Below are 17,207 nucleotides of genomic sequence, written 5' to 3'. Positions count from 1 at the left end.
TAAATAGGAAAGCAACAAGAATAAGGAATCTCTCATTACCTTCAGGCAGTAAGGTCTATGGAGATTATGGCTTTAGGTACATGGTGGGAATTTGAAGAAAGAGAAGAAACATCCAAGATCACAAGTTACTTACACTTCTGGTTGGTGAGACACTCAACCGTTCCTACAATTTGAACCAGAACAGATCATACAATCCTGAACTATTTTCTGTTGCCATGATCTAACTGGGTGCACTGGAAAACACTTCAAGGGCATTACAGGTCACCAAAATTTGAGGGATTTATTCATTTATAATGCATTCTAGTCCAACAAAAACTGCATCCAATAAGTCGTTCAAATATGGGACAGTAAGTCTTTTCATTTTGCTACATTGTCTTTACTCACGGAAGGACAACAGAAGTGTTAAGTTTGAATAACACTACAATCTCACTGGAGAAACAATAGGAAGAGGTAACTCCACTGTTTAATACAGATTTTTTCATACCTCATTATGACTGTAATGGGGGTTGTTGAAAAATTTTGCTGTGACGGTCTCTAGTGGAAAATCAGGTCTTTAAATGAAAAGATGTTTTTCACTTAGAGTGTTTATTTTTTATAAATATCTGATTTTTAATGAGAACAAAATGAAACCCAGAACGAGTTGTTTCTTTGTGCTGAGCTTCCCAGGCAACCAAAAAACTCAAAGATGCCTAAAAGTTTCCTGAGGTATCTCTGAGTTTTTAAAATGAGGAGACCACTGTATCCTGCATGTATAGTCAGGCTAAGGACCCTGGCCCCTGAAAAAGGAGAAGCTAATGAAGTTTCAAAATTACAACTGCCACAAAGCATTACAATGATGAATCAAGATTCTGAGTTTTGAGACAAAAGTGTTCAGCTTTTTGAAGGGTTTTTGTGTATTTGAATTTTCATTTTGAAAATACAATTTTTTTAGCTGAAAATGCAGATCTTCTCAAAAGAAGTTTTTTAAGAAGTCATTCTTTCCATAGAAGGCTGCATTTTCAACTACTTTGGTATATTAAGTTTTGCCTTCTCTTTTCTCTTGTGTTTTGCAATGTACCAAGAGAATTTAAGATCTGAAATTTAATTTACAACCTTAATCTTATTTAAATATAGTTTTATTTGTGGTTGAATGTAGATACTTGGCCTGCTGTTCTTAAACTGAAACAGGTATTAAAAATAGCTTAATGAAAAACAGTGGTCTGTCTCATCAACCACTGCTTCTTCTCCAGTAACATAGAAATCTAGTGCATTATGGCAACAATAGTTAATGTTTTTTCTAGGCAGTGTAGACTTCAGGGAAAACAGTGTCTACCATTTATCTAGACAGAGCATGATGGACAGAGTGGAGTGAAGCAGAAAACAAGCCAGTAATAATACAATACTTGGGGTATATACAGCATCTTGCAGATGAAAAGATCTCAAAATGGTTTTACATACTTTAGAAATGTAATTTGACTAGAACAAGTTCCCTTGTACCAATTATGACCCTTGGTGTGGCTTTTCATGGAAAGGAGGCTCTAATCTGGTCCCAAGCCAGTGTACTGCATCAAGGGCAGGCTAGGGGAAAGGATCCCTGGATGATACTATTGACCTGGGACCTTAACAGTCCATAAAAACAAATGCTGCATTATCTGCATTGCAGACATATGGCCAACACTAAGGTTTTGGGGAGAATTCCACTCCTCCCACAAAAAAATCCCTGTAGAAGTCAAATTTCTCTTGCTTTTGTATCAAATGGAAAATGTTAACAGTATTGATGAAGCCTCAAAAAGTTCCTGCATCACATGTCAATTTTTTCAAGAAATAAGGAAAAAGTCAAGAATTGGCTTTTGGAAAACAATTAAGCAATGCATGAACTGCAGCATGAGCTGTCAGTCTTTTCAGGAAGTTTGTTCAGAGATACATGGTTTGGCAAATAAGAAAGTTGGAAGTCAGATGTGATAAATCATCTCATTAAAAATCCCTCCAAATTTAAACCACTGTGATTGCTTATAACCTCATCTACCCAGGAACATGTAGAAATTAATTCAGACTGTCAGAAATGTACATTCAGGAAACTGAGGCAAAACTGACTTTCAGCCACCAGAACTGATTCATGTTACATGGCTACCAGTCCTTCCATGGTCCGTATTTCCATCAACAGAAGAGTTTTTTTGCGTAGAATGTGGCCAGATCAAGCAGCAGAATTCCATACTTCACATAAGATATTAACAGGGGAGTATTTTACTATAACTGGGTTTGACTTTTTAAAAAGCTTCTTAGTTATTGGAAAGGTGGAAAGTTGGTCATTTGACTTATCCCCATGGAAGAAAGAGACAATTACTTTCCTCAGAACAGTCTAGTCTGTTTTATCTAACGGGAACAATCTTGCCAGAGCAGCTCACTAGATGACTTTGATTAAAATTAAGAGCAAGAGTTGAAATTATCATTTTCTTAACATTAGCATTTTTGCATCTGTGTTCATTGCCTTTAGGTTTGTTAACTGTGGGCATGGAGGAAGCAGGGAAAGGAAGGCATTTTTGCATGAGTGTGGATATTTTCTCCTAACTATCAGATCACTGGGATGATGATGATGATGGAGGGCCTTGCAGTTCTTCCTGTCGATCCTGCTGGACTTCTAATTTGGAAGACCTGCTATATATTTGGAAGATCTTCTATATATCACCCAGGAATCATAGTACAGCCATAGCCAGATTCAGACTATACTGACTGAAAGATTTATCTATTTCCCATAAAGATAATGTTTTTAGATATGATTCAGTCCAGTATGTCTCTGTGCATTAATGTGACTTACATGACTTTTTTTGCATCTATTATTAAAATATAAACTGGTAGCCTGACATCCCTCTTGGGATTTATAAAACTTATTGACGCTTTTATGATTATATAATCTGATGTCTGGTAAACGGTGGTAACCTACTGGTAGATGGGGGAGTGCATGTCTAAAAGCTGAAGGGGAACTTCAAGCAGGACTATTATGTCATTTTCTTGCTGCAGAAAGCAATGTGATATAACTAAAAATGGTCAGGAAAGATTACTATCTTTTGGCATCAAATTTTAACATACACAATAAAACAGAATTATCAACCTTGTATAAAACAGATATTTTATTATTTTTTTCCCTTCTTTTTTTTTTTTTTTTTTTAATTTGTCCCACAGTGAGTATCCAATAAAACCCTGGAACATCCTGAGCATAAAGAACGTCAACAGGATGTAAAACAGAACTCTTTTTTTAATGGCTTAGGATGGGAGGATCTTCCTCTGTAGTGGGAGGAAAAAAATGAAAATGTCAGTGCCTGATCTTTATAAAGGTTTTGGACTAATATGTAAAATTAAAATGAAGATAAATGAAAATGCTTGTGAAAAGGGTTATTAAAAAAAGGACAGTAATAAACATGATCCAGCAGCTTGCAAATTAAGAATGTATCATAATAAACTAGCACTGTGAGGAGGTCTGGAAAGTTTTATCTTCTTGGAAGAGGCTGAAAGAGCTGAAAGAAAACTGTAGTTTTCCTTTACCAATTTAGGACAGACAAGGCAAGGCAAGTAAAGTGAGGTGAAGGCATGGCAAAACAACCAAAGACTATAAAGAGTAATCTTCTTCATAGGTGAAGAGAGTGAAGAGTACTGTTCCCTCTGCATAATAGCTCAGTCAACACTACTATATCATTAAAAATTGCTACTGAAAAGTAAGACAAACTTTTGCATTAGGAACTAAGTCAACCATTTACTAATTGGCCCTAATTGTGTGAACAATCAGCAGTTTCAAAAAGAACAGTTTTCCAGCTGTCAAGGAGTATCTTGAAACCAGTGTTCTAAAAGAATACTACACTGAAACTCTTGATTCTTGACAGAAAAAAAAAAAAAAACCAACAAACCCAAAATCCAAAAACAAACCCCAAACCAACAAAAAAATGGGAAGAGCGCTACATCCTACTCTTCAAAATATTTAAAATAAAACAGTAGGGGATATAACAAGATATGACAATGCCTCACACATCTCCCTTCCCCAGAGTTTCTTAACAATACTGTTCTTATAGTAAAACATAAATCACAAATTATAGTTCACTCCAAATAGTTCACTCATTCAAGAATTCTAAAGGGAATATTTTAGTGAGTTAGCAACCAGAGCTAACTTAAGGAGTCTGAGAAGGCCACAAGACTGTTGGCCTGGAAGCTTCCAGTCCTCCTCTGTATCAGTTTTTTGTACTTAACTTCCTCAACAATGCTTTTTTCTTTATGTTTCATATCCAAATTTCTGAGATAATAGACCAATTAGCAAATGTTCTACCAGCTGATGTCTTCCATCACCCACAGATTTTACAAGGCCCCAAAGCCAGATCTGTGGCATCACAAAACTTTCAGATTTTAGCTGTAGATGTCACAAAAAAATGCTAGTACCTTTTCTTGTGAACTGACTTGCAGATGAACCCAAGCTATAAAATTCACAGTAATATCTATATTTTAACTTGTCTTGAATTTGGCAGAGACTAACTGCCCATTTGTAATGGACTGAGCTCCCACTGACAGAATGCATGTATAGATTTAATAACCAGTTTGTAGGTTTGAAGACTTATTTAAAATCAATAGTTCTGCCTTCTACGTACTTTCATGGTTTGAATTCAGGTTCTTAGGGTCAGTTCAATGCCATTTTAGGTACTCTGGACTATCATCAGTCCTGCATGCCAGAACATCACTGATTTCCAGTAGGCTGTCATAACTCTGGCCCATGCACATATCAGATACCCTAAGCCATATGAAGGCATGAGATGCCTATATTTCAGCAACTTATTTCCATGCTTTTGATTTCTCCAGCTACAGCTAATGGCTGTATTTACAACACAAGTTTGGGATCTTACTTTTTTCTTGCTAGTTCAAACACTTTCAACTGCAGGTAATTTATCTTCAGTCGATATTAAAAGCAACATCTGGCAAATGCAACCATTTATGAGAATAAATACAAAGTCACTGAGCTGTTACTCATTTTCCTGCCTATAAGTTTCTCATTTTGCCATGCTTAGAAAGGAACAGCTATTAGAATTTATATGATTGGGCAAACACACCAACTCTTACATTTATTTCCTCTGGAAAAAAAAAAATAAAAAACTTTTTGTTTCTTTCATGCAGGCCTTTTTAACTTCAGAGCTGAGTTTTGCCAGGATAGGCATAGCAGGAGGATGTTAGCCAGGTTCAGTCTGGAATGAACATGAGCTTTGGAGTATGGAACAGGTTTTGTATTGGTTCTCTGTAAGAAGGTGACTTTCAGGGAATCATCAGCGCACAGGGATCCCAGGATCCCACCGAACAATTGACTCTGAGAAAGAAAACAAAGCTAACAAAACAGAAACCTCACTGACAACCAACATAGTTTCCATGTGAGAAAAACTCACATGTACAAAGGCTTTAAAGGAGTCAGATGACAAGGCAATAAAAACCGTATTAAAATCTTAGAATGTCACTCTGTCATATTAGTCAGTCTCACTGGCAGACTTCGCCAACAGGGTCAGTCTGTATGGGCAGATGAATGCAAGCAGCTATTTCATACAGATACAGACAGGTAATTGCCAGTTACATTATTACCTTAAATTTGCTATTTTAGTCTATTAAGAATGTATTCACAGTGGATATTACGCTGTTTTCATTTGCATTTGCAGGCAGTCTGTACTACATTACAGTATGCACACTTCAGTATTCTCCCAGATGGGGTTTTGAGAATGAAACTCCTGTTAGATTGAGCCCTCTGCGGCTAATTGATAAAATCTTGTAACAGTTTTAAAGCCCTGAAACTGATGATATGTACAAAAACGGCAGCAATAAACCACTACTCTGTTGTGTCAGAAAATGAAATAAAAAGCTACATGTTCCTTTTGTGTGTGCGCAGCCAAAGCAAAAAATGACAGTGAAGATGATTCTACATTACCAGAATTGGCTGAAGTCTGGGCACTCTCAAAGTCACTAAAGCCATAGCTTGAGGAGACAATGAATTCTGATTTAGGATTCTTTGTCATAATCACATAATCCACTACTTTTGGCATGGATGAGTTAAGCGTTTTGACAATTTGACCCTGCCTCAGCAGCCTTTATGCCAGAAAGTCTTCCTCTGGGCCAACCCTATTATTTGCTGGATCATGTATAGCTTGTCCTCCAGCACCTGCTTAAAGCATAAAGCTGGCACAGAGCACAAAGCTGGCACAAAGCACTACATCATGTGCCTGTGCTTGATCCAGATGAAATGTGAACTATTGCGTGAACTAGTAGCATGTAGTCAGAGTATGAATGGCTGTTCAAACACTGTCTGGGAGTTCTGCCATTGACTGCAAGGGGCCTTAAGTTTCTACCCACTCATTTCATGTGTTTAAAGTTTAACACACGAATCAAAGTCAAGTATCTGTACTGTCATGTTGTGCTCTCCACTCACATGAAAGTTACACCTAGCCCTGAAGCCACAATAACAGGCAACTACAGAGTACATAGTCCAAGATACACAGTTTCTTCAAGGAAAAAACCTTCTGTCCTCTGGTCTTTGTAAAATAGACAAGCTTTAAAAGAATACTACCTGGACTTTTGACTGATGCTGGGTGGGATAAAGTTTATCTATCTACAGGATAGATACCTTCACATCAGCTAGAGATCTAAACAAGTCACCACACTCAGTGAGGTCTAGCTATCTAGTTAGCTGGCCAAGTGCAGGTGTTGACTTTACAATGAGGTGGGCTGCTCTCTAGGCTCCACTTGACCTCACCTCTACAAACTACAGCATGAGTTTAGACACCAAGTCCATATGAAGGCAGCAGTGTGTTGGCTGCTATAATGTCTTAATCAGAAGCCATAGAGTCCCATGCTGAGTGTTTTTAATGCACTTTTCTGTGTTTGACAGCTATTGCTTTAATTCTATTTCTGTCAATATGACGAGGCAAACCTACACTATTTTCTGTGAAATTGAAGAAGAAATTAGGAATGTGGGCTTAAAAAAGAATCTGAAAGAAACAAAAAACAAAAAACAAATAAACAAGGAAAATCCCTGCAAAGGCACCAAGGCACATGTATAAAACAATTTCAGCAAACACTATGCTATTTTAGCAACCAGATGCATACTTTTTTCCTAACTCTGAAAAGAAAAAGTCTTTTAAAAATTCTGAAAGTCATCTTCAACATACAAAAAGAGCTAAAATGGAGATCAGAAAATCATAGAATAATAGAATAGTTAGGGTTGGAAAGGCCCTTAAGATCATCTAGTTCAAACCCCAATGCCATGGGCAGGGACACCTCACACTAAACCATGCCAGAATCACAGAATCATTAGGATTGGAAGGGACTTTTTAGAGATCACCTAGTCCAACTCCCCTGCCAAGGCAGAGCCACCTAGAGAAGGTTATACAGAACATGCCCAGGTGGACATGGAATGTCTCCAGAGAGGGAGACTCCACAACCTCCCTGGGCAGTCTGTTCCAGCACTGTGCCACCCTCAAAATAAAGAAGTTCTTCCTCATGTTGAGGTGAAACTTCTTGTTCTTTAGTTTATGGCCATTGCTCCTCATCCTGTCACTGGGCACCACTGAAAAGAGTCTGGCACCATCCTCCTGGCACCAGCCTTTGAGATATTGACCTGCATTAATGAGATCCCCTCTGTCTTCTCTTCTCTAGACTTAACAGGTCCACCTTCCAGAATCTCTCCATAAGAAAGATGCTTTAAACCTCTGATCACCCTTGTGGCCCTCTGCTGCACCCTTCTCAGTAGCTCCCTGTCTTTCTTGTTCTGAGGAGCCCAGAAGTGGACAGATGTGGCCTTACCAGGTTCAAGTAGAGGGGGAGCTCAAATCCACCACTCTAAACAGAGCTATTGTTACATGACCCAGCATCAATGGGGGGGTTTGCCACCAGTAACATTTGATCCTCAAAAGTTAGTATGTTCAATTGCACTCTCCAATTGTCTTTAGTGAGCAGCAAAGGCCTATTTTTCTGACTCAACAAAAAGTATATGCACTATAAATCATTATAGAACATGGATACATAATCCAGTAATTTCATGCCCTGCATCTCCCAAACACCATTACTTTGTGCTAAACTAATTTAGTCTGATTTAATTAAATGAAAGTATTGGATAACTAATATAAACTAGAATTTCATAAGCCATTATTTTCCATGTTCCAAAACCTAAAAGCTTATGCTGACTTTACTGGCTAACTGTAACTGGCAGGTCATTTGCAGAGAAGCTAAAGCAAACCTCTTCAGGATGAGTACAGTAGATTTAATGTATTAATTTATGATCCTTAAGTCACAAAAGCATTCTTGTAAGGAGATGGACTTCTCAGGTCAAGACAAGTTTATTTATGTTCATGATTTTGTTGACCATGACATATTAGGACAGGCAAAAAATAGAAAAGATAATAGCAATAAAGACTAAAATAGTTTTAAGTAGGATATTTGGACTTTGCCTGAAATTTTTAGCATTATTATTTTTCTTTCTTTCTGCAGGCAGGGCTAGGTCATAGTGTTATTGGTACCTGAAGAATTTCTTTGAAAGCACTTGGGTTACTATAGAACAACAAAGGAAAACTTAATCCACTATGAATAAATTGGGTTTCATCTTTATAAAGGCAGTTTACAAGGAGACATAAATTCTCCTCATTTTACTCCAACAAACACATTCCAGTATCTGGATTTCTGGATTTTGTATGACAAAGTCTGAATCAGAGTTTGCTAAGCAAACTGAGTAAAGAAGACAACTTTATCCCTTATATTGAAACCTGAGTGTCCAAAGGTGTTTAGTTTACAACCCGTGGATTCAGTCATGAGGTCTCTCCATACACATAGCAGCGCAGAGTTCATTCTCTGTGGATGTTCCCAAAAGCCTCGGCACCACTCAGAAGGGGAAAATCTAACCTAGACCTGAAAAGACCTGTTTTCTGAATATCAGTGAGGCTTAGCCATCAAAACAACTTATAAAATACAGTCACTGACACACATTATACTTTGGAGTCTGGAAGAGAGATGCTGCCCAGCAGAACTGGTGAGGACACTGTTTTTAGCACCTAGATTCAACTTGATTATGTCATATTACATTACATATACAAGAGAAGTTCAGAAGAGCAACTAGTAGCTGCTTCTGGCACATCAGGTATGCCAACAAATAAAAGCAAGGCTGGCTACAAAGTGTCTGCTGACTTCTGCTAGTTCAGGTATGGCACCAAAGACTGCAGCAACTGCTAGCCCTCCAAAGATACATACATACATGTACAGTTGTGAGCAAGTCCTGTTAGCAAATCCAACATAACCATGCTTTTGTTGCTATGCACCATGAGCTAACAATCATAAGACAGATTATGTTTCTGGCTTCTCTTCCTTTGTAAATATGTCTTTAGATGGACTGAAGGTTACAAGTTCATAGTAATAAACCCAACTTTTCTTTGCTGTTTTTCTGATTTATTTATGTGCGTGTGTGTGTTGAAACTGGCTTCCAGCAGCTCCACTGCAAACTCAAGAGTTCTTGCTTTAATTCTAGTCTCTAGCACCATAAAAACTAAATTAACACCCCTAAAAGTGACTTATTTCTATACATATATTTTACACAACAGAAATACCAAAGGAATTCTGTTCTTGCTAACACTGAATGAAGAAAGGGCAGAATAAATGTCCAGCACAGAAAGTGTTTGCTTCAAACTCTTGCCTACACTCTGTTTAAGGTCCTTCCCCTGAGCACCTACTGGAGAATCAAGGAGAGGAAAAAGCATTAATAACGATTGCTTTGATGTTAAAAATCTATAAACCTGTTAGTAAAGATATGTCAGTCTGTCTTATGATAATTGCTTCTCTTTTAAAATCCTTTTGGGCCTCAATTCAGTAAAATACTTAAACACAGTACTTTATGTAAAACGCAACTTCAGTTTCCACTGGATCTGAAGCGTACTTTTGGGCAGTTTACTGAATCATAGCCTGTATCATTAATGTTTCTATCTGAATTAAATGTTTTTTCAGAGAAAAAGACACCAGGAAACCCAGATTCTCTGAAGTTTGTTCCATTGAAAGGAAGGAGCTGCAAGGAAGGCATCAAAACTTGTAATCCACCAAAGTACTGAATCTATCCAAATATTTTAAGAGGCTTCTGTCTCAGGACATTCACCTGACATTCCTACTCCAGGTTTACAAAGCTCAATTCTGAAGAGTGGTGAAAAAAATAAAGCCAAAATTCAGCAATTACAAAACAAGGCAACATCATTAATTCACACTAAACTGGTGATCAGGCTGTAAATAACAGATGGATGATGTAGCAAAAAAAAACCAAAACCACTGTCTTTCCTCTTTCCTGTTAACAGATGACTGGTTTCTGATGGGTTTGCCTCCTAAGATATACCACCAAATACTTGTAACCCACACAGTCATTTTTCAATCACCTTCTTGCTACATATCACCCTACAAAAATAAAAGTAGACAACAAAGAGGCAGAGAATTAAAGTAAATGAAAAAAACAAATGTCAGATCCACTCACAGATGTACACAGATGTGAGCCAGAAAATTCAATGGAGTAATATCAATTTACACGTAGTAAAGCCTGGCCAAAAATACCTCCATATAAAAGGAACGTATGATGCGTGAGCCTACAAAATCATTACAATGCCCATCATAAAGTTTATTTCATATGATAAAGAGTGGAAGCATAATGGTTATTAAAATGGCTTTCACTTAAATGGCTTAACAAGGCTTAATTCATGTCTTCACGGGAGCTTTGCAAAGTAAGGACAATTTAAATTTCTTACCTGAGCTTTTATTGGTTTTGTTTTGTCTACTCTTTACTTGCTCGGTCCATAATGTAGGATAACGAGAAGCTATATCTAGGGAAAAAGAAAAATAATTTTAAATATTACTTTTTTTTTTCCAGTTACTAGCAGCTGAATTGTAACCAGCTGATTTTAAATACACATGGATCTAAAAACAAAGGGACACACTGGTTTGTATTGGACCAGTTAAAACCTTTATTCATACAAAGGCATGAATAGTTTCTTCCTTATCCAATTCATACAAAAGGTTGAAAGCAATACTTTCGGACTAAAATTATGTTTAATCAGAATAAAAATCTCCCAGTGTGGACACAAAGTATGTAATAACTTCAGATCAGATTCTGTGAGATTTGCAGCCACAACACAGGACAATCACTTGAGCTTTCAATTTACAGAGCACCAAATTTCTCCAGACACATGTAAGCCTGACAAAATATCAACCTTAATATTACTAGGCAATATGTTGTGGACAGAATTTACCCTTTAACATCCTCACTTGGCCACTCAGTTTAGATCTGCACTCTGCCTCAAGTTTAATACCTGTCTCTGCATTGTGTAGTGACAACTAAAATTGCTGATGTCGGACTGCAGTGTCATCTCAAAACTATCACATGAAAATAAGACTCTGTTGTGTTTACTGTCTTCATTTGGAAAAATGTACAGATGTTTGCACTTTCTTGCAGCTAACTAACTCTTAAAGAGTTAGTTAATTCATGTCTTCACATGTTAATTCATGTCTTAACTAACTCTTAAAGAGTTAGTTAAGAGGCAGTTGCTTAAGAGGTAGTTACCCAAACTCTTAAGGTAGCATTTGATATTACAATATGCAGTCTGTACTGCATAGTTTAAAACCATACTGTTAAGTTCCTGTCCATGCTCACCTTCTTCATCACCTTGAGGCTGAGTCTCCAGCGCGGGAGCTGAGGCATCATCTGAATTCAGAATGGAAAAGATTTGCAAGGAGACTACAATTATGAGAGTAAGCTAAATAAGTGTACATACGTGATTGATACTAATGATTTGCACATAGCCCCGGCCGGTAAACGAACAATAATTTAAATATTATTTATAGGTACTACACAGAATAGATATATCACATCTACAGACTTTGGAGTATAAATGGCTGGCTTTTGAGGTTATGGCTGGTGAAATGACTGCAGGGTCTTTGATGAGGCATGAAGTGATCACGCTGCTCCCTGGACAGTAATTCTTCATTTTTAAAGCTGTACATTGATACCTATAGATATAACTGAGAAAAATCAGCATTTCTGTCAGTAATTGGATAATATATAGAAGGAGTAAGACCTGTGAAAGCAAAAGCAGTCTGGGGCGAATGAGTGGCTGCAGACATGTTGACACCTTAAAATGAAAGTAAAGTTTCTTTCGACCCAGCAGGATATATTTAACAGTCAACTGATCTTATAAGCAAGATTCACAGATTAAAGGATCAGAATATCATTGCATAATTCTTATCCTCCAGTCAGCCATCTCCATCCACCTGCTACCAACCATTACTGCAAGAAAAGAGAGAGGAAATTTTACAGAAATTGTAAGAGGAGTTGAGTAAATTTAGGTTCACTAAAGCACAGTGGAAGTAGTGCTGCAAAAGAAAACTTCAATATGAAAAAATATTTAAGTTAGCTTGCTGTGAGAGACTGCAGTACTCAGAGACCCATCTTTACCTTATTATGTTTTTGCTATTTAAAATTACTGCAGATATTGGTTAAACATGACCTGTAGGACTTGCTAGTACATACTTTCCAGTCATTGCTGTTTCCTGTAGCATAGCGCTTACTCCAGCACCAGGTGTCCATCAGTAGACAGCATCTTCTATGCAAGGGTTTTATTTCTTGCAGATTCACAACTGGATCTCTGACCAGCATAGTTTCCAGGTTGTTCTCCTGGCTTTTTCATGTAAGCTAGACCAAAGTTAACTGAGAAGCTTCCTCTTGCACGTAGCCCTACCACAGTAATAGTGAGGAGCAGCTTTAATGCTAACACACCACCTGTTTCCATTTCTTCTTGCTACTACAAGTCAGAATAGCCTTTTCCCTGCTCTCTTTGATGTCATCACCCCAGGAATTTTTTTGTAAATCTTTATTTTCTTTATGCAGATCATGCAGAGGACTCTGGAAGCCACAGCCTAGTTCAGAGCAAATAGAGTTACCAGGTAAAACCAAATTTTCGGCCATGGCACACTAACCTCTATGCTTTTCATAAAACCAAAGCAGCAGCAATAGAAACTTATTTTCACTGCAAAATGTTCTAACCAAAGCTGAAGAGACGTCTTTTAAGAGTGCTTATTCTTCACGTCCATGCAGTGACAGGCTACTTTGCTCCAATGCCTTAATAGACTGTCATTTTTCATTAGTTTTGCTGGCATTTTTGTGGTGTCCTCTGGGTGGTGGAATAAGACAATTAATTTCAGAGAGGCCATCAAGTATCCTAGTGTACTGAAAATCAAGATATATATTTAGAACATCAATCAGCACATGATGTAGAAAACACAGAATTTCAGAGGGTAGCTTATAGTAGGCAAATATTCCCAAGACCCCAGCCAGAAACTCAGGTTTTAGTTTAAATGACATTTCTCTAATCCTCTTTTGCTACACAGGTTCAGCTTGCGACACATCTGATCTTATGTTATTACCTGAAATTCAGATATAATGCTGTAACTTTGGTGATTTTCAGCCAAATCAAAGTTAGCCCTTTGAACTCTGTTCAAGCAACATTTAAAACAGTTTATCAATTTTCATTTTTAAAAACTCAACAGATGTTTAATGACTGAATCATAAAACTGGTGTCATGTCACTCCCCACCCCCAAAAAGAATAAAGAGGTTTGCTTCTGATCATCAATGGACAAAACACTTGGTACAAGATAACTGTATAATCTACAAGGCATTAAATTCACTCCATAACTAACTCCCTCAGGTCCTGAACTACCCTTAATCTGCTGGAAGATGACCACATTAATTTTCTGTTAGCACTCTGTCATGTACATCATCTTTTCACAGAAAACCCCTTTAAGAATGACAATGCACATGGCATTCCATTGTTCAAAACAACATTCAAAAGAGTCACAGTTCATCTTCATGTTAACTGGATATCTCACAGGTTAATTTTATAGGTCTTTGTGGCTGGCACAGGCATACCAGTCTATATGTGCATATATTTAAACAGAAACCATCTGTTTGCTGTCAAGAGTTCAGTTACCAAGAACATAGCCCTGCAGTCAGTTAATAATCAGAAAAAAGGGATGTGATCCCACCTCTGATACCTGTGCTTTTCAGATTGTCTGAATATTTTCCTTGATTAGAGGACGAAACTTTGGGGCCAGGGAAGATACTTTAGGAATTATCTTTTAAGTTTTACTCCTGCTCGGTTTAATGTGAAAATTCACAAACATGCAAAATGACCTCCAAAATCTGCAGCCTGAAATTTTCTTTCAGTATTGAAATAGAGAAAGAAAAGTTAACAACTGCAAAAGATATAGCCCACCAGGTCATCTTCTCCTCTGAGTCTCTGTGTGACATCTTGGAAGAAGAGACTGCCTCAGGCTAAGTCTATGCTGTCTCTTGAGTAAAGTCCTCACACTTGAAGGTCTGGAACATGTCCTCTGCAGCAGTGAGAACATTGTGAACCTGCCTAAGCTTGGTAGGTTATAATACAGTCAAGGTACCGCCATCCAGACACCTCTGATTAGTCCACAGGAACATGCACAAGAAAGATGAACAGGGAGTTTTATGGCTATTTCAAAGACTACTGCTGTGCCTTTTCAAGCCAAGCTACAGAATACTTTTTACTACACTGACTGTGAAACTGAAGCACAGGTCTCGCTCAGCTGATCCTGTTCACTGCTCCATGATGGTCCCTAAAGATGTTGTGACATCTCTGACAACATCACTTTCTTTGAAGCACGCTTAAAGACTGACTTTAAAGACCGACTGGAAAAAGGGTGGGGACAGGAAATTAGCTGCATCTGAGAAGAGCCAAGGACTGCCTGGGAACCTGGTCAGTGGCTGTCCATGCTGCAGACTTGTGCTGGAGCATAAAAACAGGGTGTGATCAAAATGCAGCTGTATGACTCTAGACACAAATATGTATGATGTGAAGGAAGACTTGATAAATAGTGTTCATTCCTGTTCCTTGTTCTATGATTGATCATTTATGGTTCAGCAGCTCAACTGACATGGTCACAAACAAAAATAAAGGATTCCAGACAAGTTTCATACATGGGACAGTTCATTCACTTCAAAGCTGAAAATGAAAGTCCTGACCTAAAGCAAATGGGTAACTTAAGGTTAGTGGAACCCACAATTGCCTGGAAACACATGAAGGAACAATTTTCCAGTTCTTTGTAACTATTAGCCTTTAAAGTAGTGATTTTCTTAACCTAACTGCACAATAGTTTATTTAAATGTTGGGTATACTACAATGCTGTAAAAGTTCCTGTAAAAAAAACATTTCAATTGTATTTACAGTGCACCAAACAGTCATTAACGCAAATGAGTAACTTCTTTAAAATTAATTTATGCCATTGTAACTGACAGCTACATTTAATATGCTATTTTCAGTTGAATTTGAAATTCTTTTAGGTGTTTGGAGAACATAAGCTTTGATTTTGTTTAAAGCACAGACATCTCCCTCACTTAAATCTACCAGCTATGTTGGAGCCTCATCAGATTTTGCCCTGCCAACAAGATATACACCATGATCTATCTCTAATAACAATCATCTGACCATGACTGTAAGCCATTAGATGAATTAAACACAATATAGAGCAAAGTGCTGGGTCCAAGATGACTCAAGCACTGATTGCTATGGAAATAAAGTGAGGACTCCAGTTCCTGAGATTTTGGGACAGCAGAATGCTGTCTTTATCTAACAGACAGAATAATCTGTCCTCCAGGGCAAGCAAACAGTATGGGAAAGTATTTCAGAGTAGCTATGGGAATAAAAGCTATCTTCCAAACAGCACAGAATAGCAAAGTTTGCAGGGCTGAGACTGGAAAAGCATACTGTCTATGCATATATAGACAAATACATGCATACATATATGCATACATTTATACTTATACGTTTACTAAATAACTAAAATGCAGACATGAAATTAATAGCATATATGCATGTATACATAGTATACATGTAGCTGTAATACATGATGAAAAACTATTCATAATTTAAACCTATGGAAAATTACAGTGGTGTATTCCACAGATACTTTAGTTTCTATTTAAAGGCCAGCTAAGATATTTACCTGTTTTTCCGGCACCTTCTCGTTGTGGCAGCTTCTCACTCACTGAACCTGCAATGGAAAAAGGAATTAACCAGAAAAATATTATTTTTAATATGTCTTCTAAGAAAAATAGTACAGATTTAATAGTCATTGAAGCCTTTCTGCTTTAAACGCCTCACACAAAGCCCTGTGAAAATCCTATGATAGTGTGACCGCATCTGGAGTATTGTGTCCAGTTCTGGGCCCCTCAGTTCAAGAAGGACAGGGAGCTGCTGGAGAGAGTCCAGCGCAGGGCAACAAAGATGATTAAGGGAGTGGAACATCTCCCTTATGAGGAAAGACTGAGGGAGCTGGGTCTCTATAGTTTGGAGAAGAGGAGACTGAGAGGTGACCTTATCAGTGTCTATAAATATATAAAGGGGGAGTGTCACGAGGACGGAGCCAGGCTCTACTCAGTGGCAAACAATGATAGGACAAGGGGTAATGGGTACAAACTGGAACACAAGAGGTTCCACTTAAACTTGAGAAGAAACTTCTTCTCAGTGAGGGTGACGGAACACTGGAACCGGCTGCCCAGGGAGGTTGTGGAGTCTCCTTCCCTGGAGACATTCAAAACCCGCCTGGACACATTTCTGTGTAACATTATCTAGGTGTTCCTGCTCCGGCAGGGGGATTGGACTAGATGATCTTTCGAGGTCCCTTCCAATCTCTAGCATACTGTGATACTGTGATACTGTGTGAAAAGTGTGTGTGTTGGTGGAGGCAGAGACACAGCATTATTCTGAGTTTGAGCCTGAGTTAGTTGCAGGAGACATCCCTAGAGTCCTGTACCTTACAAAAAGAGACAGCAGTGGTGGAAATAGTATCAAGAAGCTTGCAGGAGATGGGGTTTAATAGCTTATCTTACCAGGCTGGACTCTAACCCAGCATACAGTCTTGATTTCAACTTGTCAAGAAATGAAGAATCTACTGGTTTCTTTAGTAGGTTTTACAGGAGGTGGTTGCCCTTAGGCTTTAAAGTAGAAATACTTATTTCTTGCTTATGTCTCATTATTACAGTCACTGGCATGACTCTAACTCCTAGCCACTTCTTATTAACAGATCTATCTCTGCTGCTTTAAAAAAGCACCTTCGGAAGTGGTAGCTTCCTCTCTGAAGACCTACATAGAAATCAAAAATTAAAAAGCATAATGTC

At 37.9% G+C, this 17,207-nt stretch overlaps 1 protein-coding gene across 3 annotated transcripts in view; it reads right to left on the bottom strand.

Annotated features, from left to right (window-relative positions):
* SMOC2 (SPARC related modular calcium binding 2) overlaps positions 1-17,207 on the bottom strand; it is a 138,641-nt gene that overhangs the window by 53,030 nt on the left and 68,404 nt on the right. For 2 of the 3 annotated variants that reach the window (XM_057406965.1, XM_057406964.1), the window contains exons 5-7: positions 16,034-16,081; positions 11,657-11,740; positions 10,755-10,829 (exon numbers count right to left, since the gene is read on the bottom strand). In XM_057406965.1, the coding sequence (XP_057262948.1) occupies positions 10,755-10,829; positions 11,657-11,740; positions 16,034-16,081 (207 nt within the window). The remainder of the gene's footprint in view (positions 1-10,754; positions 10,830-11,656; positions 11,741-16,033; positions 16,082-17,207) is intronic. The other variant, XM_057406966.1, reaches the window with a different exon arrangement.

Source organism: Pezoporus wallicus, unplaced genomic scaffold, assembly GCF_028554395.1.
Source record: "Pezoporus wallicus isolate ANWC-B61680 ecotype Strahan unplaced genomic scaffold, APGP_CSIRO_Pwel_v1 scaffold_6362, whole genome shotgun sequence".
Lineage (NCBI taxonomy): Eukaryota > Metazoa > Chordata > Aves > Psittaciformes > Psittacidae > Pezoporus > Pezoporus wallicus.
The sequence above is the reverse complement of the archived record's forward strand: the minus strand, read 5'-3'. Positions and strand labels throughout refer to the sequence as shown.